We start from the raw sequence: 19,689 nt of genomic DNA on the forward strand, positions 1-19,689 counted from the left end.
CGGAGTAACGGAGCGTGTCACGAGAAATTAACTGTTATTTATACCAGCGATGCGTCGAACAACCTGTTAGCATTGACGAAAGCATTTCGTTTTCACTCTATTTTTACGTAGGTGTACTCATTTCGGACGGAAAATGTTAAACATGAACATAAACTCTTCGTTTCAGGTAGCAGGGTCGTCATGTTTAATTATTAACTGCGGCATATTGATCCATCGTTCTTCAGGGGATTAGAGTTTCGAAACTTGCAAACTCCCGTGTTTCTGAAATATTAGCCGATTTATTTAAGTTTCAGGTCAAATTTAGGTCTCCAATACCTATATTTGGTGTGTGGTTGTGGTTCTGAAATATTAGAAACGATTAATAATAAATACGAATCGCATTTGAGCTTATCATTGGAAAAGTTTTTCAACCACTAATGAGAGAAAAAGTAATCAAGATAGTCCGATCCAAGGCTAGAAAAGAACTTTTTTCCATACATTTTGGAACATTATGAGAGTATGATAACTTGGCATTGACGTTGCTCTCAAAATTCTTAGCCCTAATGAATCCACTGTTTAAGTAGCATATGCGATTGGTGATATTTTCCTTATTGCCTTTAGATTATTTCGCCCAAAATTGTAAACAATATAGCACCATGACCAGCCGTGACCGATAGCCTTGGCTGGTGAGTGGTTCACGAAGGCAGCCAAAGGTTTCTCGTGTCTCGACTTTGTTTCACAACACTCTGCGCAGTTAGATTCTGGTTTTTGAATTGCCAACAAAAATAATATTATCTAATTTGCGGTCATGTTCATTTTGTTCATTGTATTTAGTCATTGACATTTCAAAATGTAGTTTAGACCTTTATGGGAAGTTTTTTAATTATCAAAATAACTCTCTTAGAAAACGGTAAATTAATTAAATGTTGAATCGTATTTACAAACAATAATATTTTAAACAATTATAACCAGTATAATGTTATAAATCTTAAAGCAATAAGTATAAATGATTTTATCTTATCATAGGTCTTCACAGTGGCACTTATTATTTGTAATATATTATATCAGTTAAGATAATACCATCATCACTGATTATGATTTTCTATGATTAAACAATTATTTTTTTAATAAAACGTGTGAATGTAAGTCTTTATTAAAAAATGTTAAATTTATTAAAATTACCGGCCACCTACCAAATGTGTCCTTGAGAAAAGAACCTGAATTTATATATATTAAAATCCGGTTAAGTTTTTCTTTATTATTTTTCCCATGATATTATTATAATTTAATTTGTAACTTTACGTTCCCAATAAAAGTTTTAATCTGTTGACATTACCAGAAGCGAAACCACTCTCAGATTCATACTAGCACCAGGCACCGCGTGTGTCTGATGACGAAAATAACGGCAATGTTCGGCTGGGCTAACCTCAGACTAATTAAATTTGCTGACCGACACGAGCCTTTGAGGATTCACGACGTGCCTTTAGACGTGCTTCGAATCCTCGTCATAAAGTCGACATCTTTCACTGGCATGCACGGACCTCTTATAACAGGGCCTTTTTTTACAAATGGTTGAGATAAATTGGACAATAACACCATTTATCTATAACAAAATTAAGGTAAATAATTCATGATCATAACAAAATTTTATCAATAATCTTTAGTTGCATAAAATGGAAGAACTATATCGTGAGCGAGTTCAAGATTATACTTATCGGTAACTCATTATTTAAGCATTGACATTAAAGTTTAATAGTATTCGTGAACACCGGTATTAAACTTTTTTTTTTTTTGTTTTTACAGTTGAGATATTTCATCACTAACTGAGTCATTGAGTTTTTCTACAAAGCCATGACAGCCTTAGTACATAATTCATTCACAGATTCTCGAACGATAATTCTAACCTTGAAATGACTCTGGCTAGAGCTGACGTGTAATACTTAATAAAACCAGTGTCATCCATATTTCGTTAATCACGTTTGTGTGTGCAAAATTCAAAGTTTTATATGATTACAAAATACTTTTCATTCATGCCAATCTTCATTTCGTGGCTTGTCCCAGTTGCCTCCTTGTGGTGACCCAGACATGACAATATCCTGTAATTATTTTCCTATTGCATTTTAACCTCTGTCCACCTTCGGTCTATCACTATGTGGCAAATAATGTTACGTATTTATGACAACGACAAGGCATCTCTAGTGCTATTATAAGATGATATTTATGTCGCATTCTATGTTTGATTGTGTGTGTTTTTATCAACCTCTTATTTCAACAAACAATAGAACTGTTTGTCAGAGGAGTAACTGGCACTAAATATAACTTAAATGTTTTCACAATGGCACAAAATATGTCTTTTTCTTTGATCATAAATTTCGGGTATTTTTATAAGCTTAACCTTTTCTCAATACGAAACATTCATTTTTTTCAGTAATTGTGATTCCGAGTAAACTATTATTAATGTTAGCTATTAAATTAATCGGACACAACTTTTATCTGTTATAGATTGAGCTAGGAAATAATACTCGTAATAGTCTATTAATTGACGATTAATAGCTTAACAGCTTTCCAATCATATCGGATTGTTGATTGTCTCAAATTCAAGTGTCATGTTTTTCATAAATCTTACATGGACTACAAATTAGAATAAACATTACCAGTTACACAAATCAACTTAGGGGATTTTACATTCACTGGTTAGTTCTTTATTAAAAATATTAATTATTTAATTCTACTCTTCTGGAAGCGTTGCAGAAAATTTTCAGTTAAAATTTTTCATTAAAATATGTATGTTCTACTTACCTCATAAAGAGAAAGTATTAAAATAACTATTTCAAATTACAACTGTAAATAATTATATCCGTTACGTATATAAAGGTCAATTATGTTTATCACTAAGAATTGCCAATGATAATAATAATGACGAATGGTAAGTGGTAAATTGCAATAAACTTAAAGGGCATTGTTAAACTGTAAATAATTGTTTTAATTAAAAATACTCGTACCATGGGCTGTCTAAACGAAATGCCGGAGCTTGGAAGGACATTTAACAATGAAATTAACCCTAGTTTATCAATAGTTCAGTTGGTTAGATTATGATAATAACTGACATTTCTTTCAGTTGCCTTGCTAAAACTCCGCACTGTTATGTATTATTATGTCTCTTGATTGAATTTTTATAAGATCTAGGAATATTTTCATTCAAACTCTAGTAGTAGTTGTTATATTTTGTACAAATATTTTAAAATATTTAAGGCTTTCGAGAAATCGCATCCATAACGCACTAGGGCCAACAAAGCGGTGTTTTGTTACTAAAAATGCAAGGTAGATTGTAGTAAGCAATACCAGTTTGTTGTACAAAACTGGCATAAACATCTCTTGGTACCACGGTGGTAGTGTTGTGAAACACAGCCGGTGCCGAGTTCAACTACCGAAACCGGTCGGAGTGGTCGCGCTCCGTCCTCCGAAATAGGGCTTCACTTTCACAATTTATCGTTTTATTTCCGTTATGTAAAAACTATAGTTCAAATCGGAATTTGTGGTAGAAAAGCACAATTATCGTAATAAAAGCTACTAAGCTACTTTTGATCGAGTTCATAAATAAGAAGGTTTAATCAGCTTGCTTTTGTGTAATTGTCACTTATTGTCACCTCATTCATGAACTGATTTTTTTTTTTTACTAAGCAAGTGTACTATTACGCCCATATCTAATATTGTTTATATGAAATTGATAAGATTATTCTACCTATATTCCCGCATACATACTTAACTGCATTCTAACGATATGCGAGATTAAAATAATTGCCATTACCTTCTTACTTTAAGTATAGTCTACAATGCTCCTTGCCACGAACGGACATCGAGGTCAAGGAATGGTCAGTATACAAGGAAAATTGTTGTAGAACAGGCTTTTAGAACAACGCCAATTTAGTCTCAAACAAGCTATCAAATGTCAAATGTATTTGACTCGTCAGTTATAAGGTCCCAGTTAATAAAACCTGGTTGAAGACCAGGGGGATGATTTGGATAAGAGAGTTGTTTGTAACTAAAAGTGCCTACTACATACACACTACACTTCTTAAGAGCCTCTCTCTCTCTCATCACTCATCTAATTAAAAATTCACTAGCTCCCTATTTGTTAACATTGTTTTTTGCGCTATAATGTTATAAATATAGGGAATAACGGTGTTTCAGCCATTGCGACACGTTTTACATTAATCTGTCAACAAAGTTGCAAATCTTTCTAGAATGTAGAAACTTGGCTATCCTCCGCGAATATATAATTTATTTTGATTTTGAGACAGCTCTCTTCAAAGGTGAGCCGTCTAGTTAGTAATGAATGTACAATTACCCAAGTTGTGCGAAGTGAACAATTATATCGTTTTGAAGTAGCTGGCGTGAGATCTGTCAAAATTATTTTACATTTCGCCTTGCTATTTCGTTTGACAATATTATTACGCAATTCTTTTTTCAAGTTTTACTATATTCCACTATTCAATAAACTACAATCGTCGTTTATCGTAACTAAATTGTTAAACTATGAAAAATGAATATCATTTTCGTTCTCGTTCATAAAAAGCTACACTTTTTATGAAACTTGTGGCTGTAATTGTATAATTTGCTCTTGTTCAACTATCTATCTCCAAAACAGCGTGGCCTTGTTCAGACTTGCGACATCGACATTGACAAGTTTTGCTGTTACGCGGTCGTTGAACCTGCAAGGACCTCGAATGTTTGTCACATTAGAAAAATGTACCTGTTACATATAACCACGTACTTAGGAAAAAAAATCGAGATTTGAATGATTTTTATACAAAAAAAAATATTGATAAAATTATGAAGGGCCTGAACCTGGATAAAGCAGGCCTAGATTAGATATCCCTGCCAAAATTAGTATTTTGTGCTATGACTATGACCCTATATTGAATTAAAGTATGTCATTAATTGTAAACAATGTACAAAAATTTTGTTATGATAATAATTTTCTTATCGTTTATTCCGTATTTAGTGTATTAAATTTAGTAAAAATAGAAATAGTAACAGTGACCGTGTCCAGATATAGTTAGCCCCGAAATTCAAATGAGTCTCCGTATTTGTATTCGTCGTATCCATTAAATGACGTAAATTCTTGTATTCTGTGTTGCGTAACTGTGTGGGAAGATATACCCACAAGTGTTCATGTTTTGTTCTTATTCGATAAAAAAATTCTACTTTATATCTGTATAGATAATTTACCAAAAATGTTTAACTGATAGCACCCATGTGAAAATGTTTTTCTTAAGCACTGTTGAATAATTTACATATTTATTTTCCCCACAAGTAACCCTTTTCAAACGTCACCTGCCAACCACAGCCATTTCTGTGAATGGTAGTAATAAAACACGCCATTAGACTGTTTGTCTGAGAAAAATATATATGAATATACTTAATAATATATCCTTCATACAATATCATCTCTTTTCTCTTGTGGGGAAGAAAGAGCCAATAATCTCACTTGAATGTGGACAGTCCACATTCAGCTGTACGGATATAATATATAACTGTAGTCCATAGACTTATATAAGTCACTCTACAATACATAAGTAAGATTGATAAGAAGACCAGTGCTCCCCCAATCCGGTCGTTAGCATTCACAGCACAGATCACATCGCAATAGTACCATACAAATCATCTCATTTACCAAATCTCTCCCAGCGTCTAACTCATGAACAAGTATTTAGGTCAGGTGAATTCTATTCACAGTTCACCGTAACCGTGGGAGGGAGATGGAACATTTTCAGCGGATTGAACTCCTCCAAATATGGGGCTAGAAGGCGATTACATGCAACCCCATTTTAAACCTACTACGGTGGCAAATGAGAGCCGCTGTCAAAACTAGGTCAAAATGCGGAGGGATGAAATTGGGACGAGCCCTAGGGGAGACTGCGCTGGCTTTGTACTATTGGGTCGAGTTTAGTCATGATGAAAAGCGAACCAAGATAAGAGGAGATCAAGGCTTTCTTAGATACGATGTCGTTTAATTGATTACATATGCTTACTTTCGTTCGTGATAATGGTTTCGTTCAAGGCTTGTAAAATTTTAATGAATGGTCGGTCATATTCAGATTAAAAATAATTTCAACTTTTTTCGTATAACATGTTTGGGAGAGAATCTAAGTTTTTGTAAATATAGGCAAAGTTCAGTGTATTTATTCCATATTTTGTGATGTGAATCTTTCGGTCTTTTTAAGTGTGTGACACTTTTACTCGTATTTCACTTTATTGCAGCCACGTTATTTTCTTAAATTTGAATTTCGTCAAAATCCATTGTTTTCTATGGAAATAAAAGCAAAACTACGTTGTATGAAATTTTACACCTACAACACCTTTCGTGTTGAAAGATATAGCTCTGGCCGACACACATGTACGCAAATTATAATGTTCATGCAGACTTCGTGAACATGTTAACAATGCCATTTGGCATTAGAAAAGTGATCTATAAAATTTAATAGCGCCTTCACAGACAATGAATATGTAATACAAAAAAGTCAATGCACGTCTATTCATGTGCGATTTTGAGGTCAGGTAGTGTCACAACAATATGGTGTAACAGTATTTTTATACATTTGTTATGTGGACATTGACATTATGATAGAAAAAAAAATCTTCAAAAGACCAATATTGGTGAGAACATTGTCACTGAGTCATCGTAAATTTTCATTTTTGGTTACCTCGTGTTACCTAGCAGTCGCAATGCTTCACCTCAAACAAGATTATAATTATCCTATGTAAATAGTTTGGAACTTTAGTATTCCGGTCATTTTTCATTCGGAGTAACTCCGAGTGAATAATTCATTAGCCAACCAGCCTCCTTACGCCATGACATAATATTTGCTTTAATTTCACTTCAGTAAGATGCTGAAATATACAAAGGTCTTGAGGCTTCAGAACTTCGAATGGTTTGTTTATTCAGAAATTTAGAATCGATCCAAGGACTTTTTATTTTGTGGTAAAATGTATACATACACAATTCCCTCGTTCATATACGTACTCATAAAATCACGCCTCGTTCCTGAAGGGGTAGGCAGTTTTGTTCTGAGTTATGATTACTTTCTCAAATTCAGAGCATTCATTCATTCATTGTGAATATAATTGGTCAAACCGATGGTATTTTAACGCCTTTGTTTTAAAATATACGTCAATGGACCTATCTAGACTAAATATCTATTCTGTTTCAACCGGACCACTAATTAACCGTGTCTGCAAATTAACGCCTTTTCAAAGAATTCTGAAGTTGGAGTCTCAGTTTTCTAATTGCTATGCTGCTGTCGTCTGGACATTGTACAATACAATTTTCAACGTTTCAGTCTTTTTTGAACTAAATAGATTTTAGCGTTCGTCTCCTTTTATTTGTCGTATATTTTTTGTGTGAACCGGTTGGTTCGTCGAGTTGGGAATGTAGGATATTTCATAAATTTGTAGTAAAACAGACTAAGAAAAGCCTCACTTCGCCAAGCTCTGATGCCACTTCGTTTATTTGGAAGATTAGTCTTAAATATTTCGTAAATGGATCTTATTTACAGTTCCAAGGGAAGGTAAAAACATTTTGTTGCTTTGATACGAATATTACCTGTATGTATGGGTATTTGAAAGTATTTGATGCACTTGAAATCTCATTCAGATGTTGATAAAGGTACCTACATGATATTAAAATCTTATGTTATTAAAATAGAAGGAATATTTTTATGGTTTAAAGTTTAAAAGAAAGCAGTGCTGAACAAAAACATTATATACCAAAACAGTACAGCTCCTCTGTAAGGTATTTTCACGGTATCTGCGTCTCCGGAACTAATTTATCCTGTGGAGAATAGCGTAACACCGTGGCGTCTACCGGGGTTTTAGGGATAGGCATTAAAGGGAACGACCGTAAGGAAGTGAAGCCCGGATAGCCGGGAGCGGAGGGTGGCAAGAAGTGTTTTAGCGTCCCGGGAGTTTAAGGAATATTGAAATTATTTTCCTGAATGTGGATCGGACGGAAATTCATTATTTTTATCTTGAGTGTTAAAACATGCAAAGGGAATCGGTATGTAAGTTGAGCTAAATTTATTTGGCATTACACAACTAATTGTGTATCAAAATGATAGTGAAAGATCTGAAAAGAGAGGAACACTCTCTTTAGAAGAAGAATAATTAAAGAGTTCTGTGGCTCAAATAGGCGGACCAGATTCGTCAGCAATGTCAGCAAAACCGTGTTACCATTAACAAAATCACTATTGAAAATGTATAATGTAAAACCCTGTAGGTATTTAAATTTTAGTTCATTATGCTTGTTAACAATAATTCCTTCACCCTGAGTGAGTTTCGCGAGTAATGTTTGCAACTTCTTGTATATGTTCCCCCGTTCCTCCCCGACCCCTATCCCACAGGACTTTGCATTATCAGTCCGCTTTATGAACTACATCAGAAGGCGTATTATAAGTGGGGTCTTGCTATTTCGACGAACAAACTGGATAAGTGCTGGTTTCCTGATAATTCTGTATTAAATTTTTACAGACACAGTCGTTTCGATGCGATACTTCTATTAATGATCGAAGTCAGCTAAGCAGTAAATTTACATTGCTGTGATACCAAAAAGACGACAAGTGACAGAACAAATTAAATTTTATATGACAACCAAATTTAAAGCCACTCGCATTAGATGACGTATAAGAAATCACATTAATTTTGATGATTGATTCTATACCAACAATTTAGATATGGGTATCCAGGCATACTACTTAAACAACCAAATAAATAATCTTGTTCTATATAGCAGCTTAAGATTTTTTTCGGGTATAACTTACCTTTTTAGACACAATGTATGTCGATAGAGACAACTGAATTCCTTTCTTTTTTTTTACACGAAACCTTAAAACAGAAGAAGCTCGTAAGCTGTAGGATTCCAAGATAATGTCGTTGTCTCGCAGACCGATTGCCGTCTGCAGCCATTAGCGGATGAATGCTTTACGTAGACGATTTTGAAGAAAAGTTTTATTATGCGGAATGAGACGAATTGATTACAAACATATTCTTTTGTTGTCTCCTCAACGTTGTTGTTTGAGAAAGTTTGAGTTGGCGAAAAAATTGCCAGATCCAAACTTTTATGTCAGTTTGGGCCAGCGTTATTATATATTAAACCTAACCCACTTCTATTTAGTTACGTATTTTTCTTAGTAATAAAATTGATATAATGCTATCCCACTGCTGGGCAAAGGCCCTGGATAGAGAACCAAGGTCAAATTCTTACAGTTTTCCTGGGCTCTTGCCACATCGTCACACCACCTCGTTTTTTTGACATTTTGACCACCCTATTTCTACGCCAGTCATCTGACCCATGCCATTATTCTGATATCGCCGCCAAAATCCACTTTATATTTACCACGTAAGCCGTACTATGAACAACATAAAAATGAGATAAGAGTTTATGTTTACTTCATATGAATGAACCAATAGAAACTAGAATAGGAATATTCCATCTCTTCGTGGCCTATCAGTCATTTCAAGACTGTTGGCTCTGTCTACCCCGCAAGGGATATAGAGGTGTTCATATGTATGTATGAATATCACGGCACAGATGTCACATTATACATAGTACTATAAATTAAAACAAAAAAGTATAGTAATGCAAATAAATAGGTGTGAAATGAAAAACCTGATATATCCGGTTTGTTTTGACATTCTGCGTCTCGGCTCGCATGTGTTCATTGAATATGGATCGATGGAAGGTCGGTCAGTGCCAGCAAGGTTAGATTCAGTCAGACCTTGTACGCACCAACTACATGAATAAAATCACGCCTCTTTCCCGGAGGAGTAGGCAGAGACTACACCTTTCAACTTGTCTCAATCCCTGCATTCTTTTGTTTCATCACAATACATCAATCTTTTCATGAAAACTTATTGGCGAGACGGCGTCCTCTGAAGACAAGGCTGTGAATTTATTTACTTGTATTTTCTGTGTAAGTATATAAATAAAACAATAATACCTATATGTACGAGTTCCTCGTATTGGCTGACGTTAAAGTAGTCCTTCACAATTGTGATATTTTTGAAGCCGATCCAAATTATAAATCGCGGTCTCACGTGTCTCATTCTTAGTACATGACGCTATATTTATTTGCAGTTGCAACGTAAATTACCAAACTTGAATGCAGAAAGTTATGAATGTAGAGTATGCAGGGATCGAGGCCAGTGGGAGGATGTTTTCTGGTAGGCAGCGGAAAGAAGCATGATTTTATGTTACATGCAACGTCAGCAAATGCGGTTTCTGGTATCACTCATAATAAAATGTATTCATCACAGTCACAAGAAGATTTATTGTCATTGGTTTACCTGGTTGAGATTCTGAATAATTAAAGGATGTGTTCTTGTGTCATACTGGCAAGTAAGAAGCGAAATAAATCTAAGGATTTTATGTACAACAAATTCACGAACTGCTCTCATTGTAATAGTTGATTTTTACTTAGTTATTTTTACCATTATCATACATATGTTATTCGACGTACAGACACAGAATATAAATATACCAGACAAATCTTGACTTCCCATTTTCTCAATGCATCAGGTACCAGCTAATTATGATTTTTCAATCTATACTATACTATTATAAAGCTGAAGAGTTTGTTTTGTTTGTTTGTTTAAACGCGCTAATCTCAGAAACTACTGAACCGATTTGAATAATTCTTTCACTGTTAGATAGTCTATTTATCGAGGAAGGCTATAGGCTACATTTTATCCCGGATTTCCTACGGGAAACGTCAACAATGCAGGTAAAAGTTGAATGAGTCGGCCATCTGCGAGCTTTCCACGCGAACGCTGCGCAAACCAACAAAGATATAGTAAAACAATGTACTAAAGATGTGAAGTACTCATTTTTTGCCACAAAAAAGTCCGCGAGAGCATATGTCTATCTCTTAAGGTTTACTTACAATAACCACTTTTATGTTCATTTTTGAAGATTATTTTTTCATTATAAACATAAGTTATTTTGAAACCAATTTTCTTTAATTCAGTATTAATCCTTATCCAAATAAATATGTTTATTACTTTCGGCTTTTCATGTAGACTAAAATTGCCATTTACAGTATATAAATCAGACGAATAGGTTTTGAGATATAGTCGTTATAAGCAATTTGCAGCGAAACATTTAATACGGCGAACCAGCGTTCTTTCTAATACGCGTGACCGCCTGACTATTTTAAAGTATCAGCCTGTAAGATCCCACTACTGGGCAAAGGCCTCTCATCTCACTATACGATCTCCGTTCCGTCGCGGGTAATGATGTGGGCCAAGTCGTCGCCAAGTCGCATAACAATTAGCAGCTATAATTGATAAAGCCGAGGAGGATGTTTGCAAAAATAAATATGATGCCCAAAATAACTATTCCACGCGGACGAAGTCGCGGGCACAGCTAGTGACCTATAAAGACTAACTTCTCAGTCAGCGCCTTTACACATCAAGTTACGTTCTACGAATAATTATGTTCTAAATAACAAATGTGGCTCTTAGCAGCGTAATTAGCAAGCCTATAATCACATTCCGCCTACGTTTCATAACGTAGTCTTGTACAATCTTCTGGTACACTATGAGCAAGGTCATGGCCGTGAAACCGCGATTTTTGCGATATTGTGATGTAAATTTTATCTGATCTTCTCACGCTATGCGGAGATTACGACCGCGTGTAATTTTCGCCAAATATGCGTTTAGATATCATTTAAGCGAAGATTACCTAATTGTGATGGTGTGGTGCTTATAAGATACGACGTTTTTACGAGAATCTTTCGATGAATACCATAATGAATGTCGTAGAATAAGTATTAATTTCTTCCCTTTTACTTACGAATGAAACCCGTCATTAAATAAGCATTTAGCAACACACTTCAAAGTTAACAAGAAACAGAGTATCATGGAAGCACCAACGTTACTAGAGAGGCATTCATTATAATATTCCCGTCGTCATTTTATTATCTCAGAGGAATAGTAGCGTTAATTTCAAATTGCGAAGCCCCGGGCCTTAATATAAATACGACTGTGATGAACAACCACAGAACACTGAACGATCAACTGAAACCGGGTGCGATCTACCTTGCTTTGTAAAATAATTATTGTACAGCTTGGCACATCCTATGACAGTATGAAAGTTTGTGAAACCTGTCTTTTGTGAATGTTGATTACGTGGTTTTCACAGGTTGATATTTCTTCTTGCGTAATAAAAATGATACATGTTTTTAGCATAATCAGTTATAATATAATTTTTATTCGGTAAAATTTTATCATTGCAGTTGTTTATTGAAAGTTCTGAAAAACAATAAATTTTTAAGAAGAATGATACAGATTATTCACTTAGACTACGCCCGCCTACGAAAGTCCCGCTTATTTCCATTTCCGCGGTATTGTCGGGAAATCCTCTTTAAGTGCACCCCTAGCTACATAAGGTAGGTAGGCAGGTAGGTTGCATGCGAAATTTCAATTCTCTAGACCCTATGTTTTGGGCTGTACGTTGATATGTCAGTCATTCAATCAGTCAGTGTCTTCTGTTATACATTTAGATATTTGTGTTGCTTCTTTTTATATCTATATTGCGTATCTTTTGATATTACCGTAGGTATAGTGTGCTCACTCACAGTAGTTTCAACAGTAATTTCATGTGCCTATGTCTACGCATTGTACCAAACATGACCAACGAAATGTCCATGAAATGTCATTCATTCGATGATTAGGAGTCGTAGACCTATTATGTGATAAACTGGCAGCGATTACAAAGGTCAGGAACGTACTGTGCGCAGTCTTCGATATTATTTATACTAGCTGTGCCCGTGACTTCGTCCGCGTGGAATAGTTATTTTGAGCATCATTCAAGCCCTCAAGGATAAATATTTTCCCCGTTTTTTTTTAACATTTTCCATTATTTTTTCGCTCCTAAATGTTGCAGCGTGGTGTAATAAAAGCCTAAATCCTTCTTCGATAAATGGTCTATTCAACCCAAAAAGAATATTTCAATTCGAACCAGTAGTTCCTGAGATTAGCGCGTTCAAACAAACAAACTCTTCAGCTTTATAATATTAGTATAGATTATTTATATGATATCTTGTAGTTATAAGTAGGTCCGTATTTGGTTTTGAAACGAATCCAATATGGCAAATTTAGATCGTTATTGTTATCTAACCACATTTTAATCAGAAAAAAATTAAATTTGAAATAGAAATTTCTATCCAACCTGATCTTAAAACATATCTAATCCATTAATCTTCTTTCGTTGTTAATCATATACATATTTGACAATGAACTTAAAAGTAATTAATTATCATAATAACATAAAAATAGGTGTCTAATCGTTAACTAGTACAATATTTTCAATGAAACCTCAATTTCCATACTGGCTGTTTAACACCTCGTATAGGCTATACTTAGATTGATCTTTCAGAATCAGCAAGGCCAATTTGCATTTGTAATGGACGCTTTCTCCTTGATCACATAAAAGTTACACCGTCAATTGTCGGTTAACAGAAGTAGGAGCAAAAATTTTATTGTATTTCTTCTCTCTCCCCTGTAGTAGCTTAAGAATTCTATAAAGACAACATGAATATATAAACTATCCCTTTATGCTTAAGTGTGCTTCACTCGACGCATACAATTCGGCGATTCCCCTCTTTCGCTCGTGGCATGCGCCAAGGTCGTTGGTTTTGCAACTGATCGCGCGACAGGTCCGGCCGCCTGGCCGCGTCTGTCTTTGCGTTCATTGACCTACTGAACCCGGCGGCTGCTGCGAGGGTTCTCTCGCTGGGGAGTGCTCCGGTACGCGCGTGCTTGCTATACTTTTTTATTTGGCGGGAAATAAGTTTGTCGGCTGCCAGTTTCATGTCGGATTCTTATTCTTTTTATGGTTCCGTTATAAAGGAACGAAAAAAATTTCTCGTATAACAAAGGCATAGAACACAGTCATAGTTTCACGTGCTTTGATTAGTTATACAATATATGTACATGCCTCCTGCCGAAAGCGACGAAAGTGTTGCACAAAATAAAAGATCTCAAAAATTTAATTTAAAATGCCTATCTGATGTCTTTGAAAGTAATAGTGAAATAATTTGATGACGTCTAATTTTTTGTCTTGGCTAGAAAAGCCGGATTTCTAGGTAATGGCTATTTTCATCCTGAAACGCTGCTGTTTCCAACTGAAATACCTAATTACTTGCCCATCCATTCAAGATTCCATTTGTACCAATATCGCGGGAAAATGCCACTACCTATGTTCCCCTGGATTTTATTTCAGTATTGCTTCTCATCGTATTGAATACAACAACACAATATGCAGTTTATATAACCTAAATGGCAGCATAATTATTTAACAGATGCAATTGTAACTAGCTACGTAAGCATAGTATAATCTTTCGAGTTCGCCCTAGTTTCGCAACCTTGACGAAGGTACTCGTCTAATAATAAAGCACTCGTTTCCCGCGTCTCTCTTCCCACTCGATTCGAGATCTATTCTTTTGAGAGATTTTAAGCATCATTACTTTTTATTTATTTTAAAGCTTTATTTGCCAAACAGAATATCGATTTAACGTACTCGTCTTTGATATTTTTGCCCATTGGACATGACAAGACATAAGTATACATAAAACCACGCCAATTTTACGAAGCATTAGGCAGATAGCTTCCACATCTCATAGGTTAAGGTGTACCTTTAAACTGAATTTTTGACATAGGAATAAGGGAATAATAGGAATTCATCTATTTCTTTCTACGAGGTTATTAGCAGAGGAAAACCTTCTTATGTCGCGGTCGGGTAAAAAGATAAAAAAGGCAAAATATATGCAGTATCAACGAGAGAGAAAGAGAAGACGAGACAAATGTCGTACATAACTTCATTGTTATTTTTGCTGCAGCCATTCTAGCGTTCCCTGCGGCTATCCACATCTCAACAGTTTGGAAATCGCTACACACATTGTTTACGGTGTACACAAAACATACATACAGACAGTGCAGCTTTGCATTGCACTCGAAATGCAGGTTGAAGCTGTGTTTGTTTATGCTCTACTGCATGATCGCCACTCGTAAACTTTCGATGCTATTTTCATTGCATCTGATTTACATGCAGACGTGCAGACTGATATAAAACGAGAAGTTGGTTCTGCAAATTTTTGTATGGATTAATACATTTTAGGGCTATATGAACTTTTCTTTGAGGCGATGGGCTATAGAAACCTATTTGAATTTCTATTCCATTTAGTTTGATTGCTGAACGTCGTCTTCGAGTCTTTTAAACCTATTGTATCCGTCTACTGCATAAGACAAATACCCGTGATACGTGTATGTATGTGTGTTAATTTAAAATTAAATTTAAACCTAGTTTACTAAACATTTTCATAGCCGTTTTACCTTAAAATTAATGAACCGCTTCCAAAACCGGCGTAATCATATCATTAACTTATGATTATGACAATATCAGAATCGACCATTTTACAATACAGTTTGTATAGTACAGTACATATGCTTACCTATCGTGATGTCGGAATTACATAATTTATTATTCGCATTAATAAATGAACTTAATTATCTTTGGCAAAAATTATCCTGAAGTTTTTGAGCTTCTATGAACAGGCAGACGCACTCGGCGGGAAATTTTATTGCACGATATTTAGTTTTGCAACAAGTATGGTCAGTCACAGTCATACAACTAAAAGTACCAAATTAGATGTATGTACAAACCGGTAGTCATGATTGATGCAAACAAAATGGCTAGATAAATAAGATTGTTTATGCCATGGCAACCATCCAACCCATTAGTGCATTACATGTTAAGAATGTTAACTATATGTATAAACATGTTGTATGTTATGTAGATAATTTGCAGAAGCATTTATCTCGTGTGTACAACCTCAAGTACATGTAAGGTTAGTGCAGTACCTACTGCACGATACTAGGATACTACTACTTTACTCGTAAAAATGTAGGAAAGTAAAGAACCAACTTTAAAAGAGCTTAATTATTTGTAAAAGCGTTCTAGTAATTTGGTAGGTACTTTTAAATTTTTTTGTATTTTTTATTTAAATTATTTAGTAATTTTTATTTAAATTATTTTACTTATTGTATTGTATAATTACTCTGGTAAGTGAACGTAGAATCGTCTATATGTGTCATATACATTGAATTGAAAGCAATGCGTATTTAGGCAATTGCATGCAATATATTAATTTACGATAAGACAATCAGTTCTTGATTTGCCAAGAGCATACAACAAAGACGACGAGTAGTCGTGGTCAGGCATGTACTAAGACGTGCAACACTTTCTCCCACGAAGCTGTATCCCACTTATCTTGAACAGATACTTAGCTGGCATTTTCTAACTGACTATTTAACTGACCTTGTAGTAATTAAAAAAAGTTAGACAACAGAATAATGGAAACAGCGACACACATCTTACCGTGCAGTATGTGTTGAGAGCGAAGGCCGGCGATGGCGGTAGGGCTTCACCGAAAGTGGGACACGCACGCTAGGCCTTAGGCTAATTGTACTCATATAGGCTCGGAGTAATGAGTATTTACTGCTTGTTCCATTTAAATTTGCTCGTTGATCATAATTTGTAGGAAAATGTCGTCACAAAATAGGTAATCATCAAAAGATGGTCCCTGTTTTTTCCGTAGTGTAAACTTATTCGAAAGTTTGAGTGTATGAATGAATACTGATAAACTTATAATGAATTACATCCTTAAACTTGTTTATACCTTTATCTAAGATCTAAACTCTTCTTATATAAAACTTCATCTGTTCATGGAACGGCTGTGATGTCCTTAGCTGTACAGAAAAGGAATGTTCACATATCGCAGCCAATTTCTACCAAAATGTTATTTAAAATAATACCTTTGACACTAACTGCTCAATAAATAACTTTACCAGAGTGTCATGTTAGACAATCAGATATTATCGAATGGATGTTTTGGATAATTTCTGATTTTCGTACCTAACGTAGTAAGTACCTTCGTACTGATGTAGGCACATTATTTTCGTTGTTCTTTTAACAATGTTGTCCAAGTAATCTACCTTGATGTTATTAGACACATCCACCACATTGTAAAGGTACATTTTCATTATTTCCTACTCTTAACTTACTACGTAGGTTACGTATGTATGCGTTTTTCTGTGATACAGATACCGAGTATTTTACGAGAAGGAAAGCCATTTGTTATTGTTGTCTTCTCTTTTTTTCATATATGCTCGTCTCTTTTCTACACTAGTGGTGAAGGACGAAAACATAGTAGGTAATAGGTACATTTTACTTCGGGCGGGGCTTCCGCATTATTTACTATCGTGCTGTAATACAAGTTCCGCCATCTAGCGGTGGAAGTCCGAAATCATTGTATTGTGATATCTCGTTCTGAAGTATAAGAAAAAGTTCAGCTATTGCCCCATAGATGGCGCTAGTATTATCATAACATCTTTTCTGAAAATAAAAACTAAATAAATTGAATAATATTATGTAGCTTATTTATTTGGTTGTTTAGATGAAATTTAACATTAATTTCTGTTGTTTCAGGTTTTAGTAGAATACGATGGTGTTGACTGGCAGCGTCGTGAATGGGTGGCAGTATATTCGCGTCGGACGTTTCGTGTGTTTTTGGTGGAAAGAACTTTAGTGTGGGCTCCTAGAACGCATGAGGGGAAAGAAGTAAAATGGCCTGCATTGGTAAGTTATAATCATTTCGATTGTCTTTATATTTGGGTATTTTTTAAAGATATTAAGAGATGGCGCTAGTAGGTTCAAAATGAAAGAATAAGAATATTAGAGGGTTGCTCGAGACATGATCTCGAGCAATTTCATGGTATCTATGTTATTACTCAAGGAAGTATAAAATCAGCAGTATTATAATTACTTAGTAAACTTAGTACAAAAGCGATGCCTATAATGTATAACAGTAATACTTATCGTTTCAAAAATTACTTCACAACTATCATTAAGCCAAACATCTGAAGGTGGCCTATCAGTCTTACAAAACTGTTGGCTCTGCCTACCTCGCAAGGTATAAAGACGTGATTATAAGTATGTATGTATCAGATCCTTGTGGGTACTTTAACGATATCAAACACAAATCTTTTTACATGATGCATAAGCAATACAGGCATCCCCGCCACGGATGGTATTAAGCATGCAATGAATCCATATCATTAACACCAATGTTATTTCCTCATACTATACTTGGGATCTTCATGGCAATAAGGCTGACTACGCGATCCTTTTATCCGCTTTGTCATCGCGTCAATCCCACGATGATTGAGACGCATTTTCGTAAACTGGCTTTCGCAGCATGACACATATCTCTCAGGTCTCATCACATATATCATGGCAAAATTGCTATGCGACCTCAGTTGGGACAAAACGTGACCTGAATGCAAAAGATACTGGCGTGCACACACGGGCAAAGAGGTCAGAGAAGGCACGTGGGACGACTTTTATACTGCACAATAAGAAAAGTTTTATTTTCGTGTTTGGTTTATCTTTACGGGTGCAATGCCCCTCTTTTTAATTATTCAATGGCAAAGATGACTGACTATTTACTGATTCTACCAGCAAATTAAGTTTGCAACAACTATTACATCTCTAGCTCCGAATAATGAAATTCATAAAAAAGCAGCCGTTGACATGTGACAACGGATTATTCAAGCATGCCTGCTACTTGTGAACGGTTTACGACTCTATATTTAAATGTCAAATTTCAGCTTCTCATCTCATGCCTAAAACTTTATGCTCTAACTACCTCATGTTCGAATCTCAATCGCACGGCGTTGTCTCCTGGGAGACCTAAAATATCGAGTGTCAAATATTGTCAAAGTCTTCTGTACGAGCTTAGGGGTATAGTAAAATTATACACACACACACACTCACATCACGTCATTATCCATTACGGGGTAGACGGAGCCAACAATCTCAAAAAGAATGGGAGGCCACGGTCAGCTCTATGGCTCAATGGTAGTATTTAGATTCAAATAGCGACTAGACTATTCTTATTTAAAGCGATAGGTTGCCACCTTTACAACTTGGTTGTTGTTGCTATAAATTATGTGATAATGTTTCCGCAGACGTTTTCCCCGCTGGCAGCCGACCTGACGCTGCCGGCGGACGCCCAGCCTGTGGAATTCCTTCACGACAAGCAGCTGCAGTTCATGGACTACGCCAACCTTCAGCCGTTTCAGGTGAGGCTATTTCAGATTAAATTTCTCCTGGTAGGCATTTTCGTATTCAGGGAGAAGGAAAAAAGTGGATGAAGTTGAAATTGTGACCTTGAGACGTTTAACCCCCGTAGCATGGCTCGCGCGACGCCGTTGTTATCGCGCGTTTATGAAAGTTATAACTGTTTCGCTTTTCATTATGACGTGAAACGGGACAGCAATAGTTTTTTGCGTGATAAAAATTGCGTTGGGCTGGGGCTGGTCAAAGAAACCCTATACCGACGAAGATGAATTTGAAAGATAGGTATAATTATTACCTGTCACTTGTAACTTCTGGTTATTTAAACGCATTTAAGATTCAAACCCGTGCGCATATAAGTGCCAGCAACGCTCTACAGAAAAATATCTGTAAATTTGTCTTAAAAAAATGTGAATTTTTTATACCTAACAGGTAATACTTCACGTAAATTTTCTGTGAAACTCTTTTAAAACATTTCGTTAAATAATATTATACATTTAATTAAATATGTATAT

General features: G+C 35.4%; 1 protein-coding gene across 1 annotated transcript in view; it reads left to right on the top strand.

The window, feature by feature from the left end:
- LOC106136502 (lysine-specific demethylase 3B) overlaps nucleotides 1-19,689 on the top strand; it is a 151,080-nt gene that overhangs the window by 13,087 nt on the left and 118,304 nt on the right. The window contains exons 2-3 of the mRNA XM_013337073.2: nucleotides 17,525-17,674; nucleotides 19,066-19,179. Coding sequence (XP_013192527.2) covers nucleotides 17,525-17,674; nucleotides 19,066-19,179 — 264 coding nt within the window. The remainder of the gene's footprint in view (nucleotides 1-17,524; nucleotides 17,675-19,065; nucleotides 19,180-19,689) is intronic.

Source organism: Amyelois transitella, chromosome 8 (genome assembly GCF_032362555.1).
Source record: "Amyelois transitella isolate CPQ chromosome 8, ilAmyTran1.1, whole genome shotgun sequence".
Lineage (NCBI taxonomy): Eukaryota > Metazoa > Arthropoda > Insecta > Lepidoptera > Pyralidae > Amyelois > Amyelois transitella.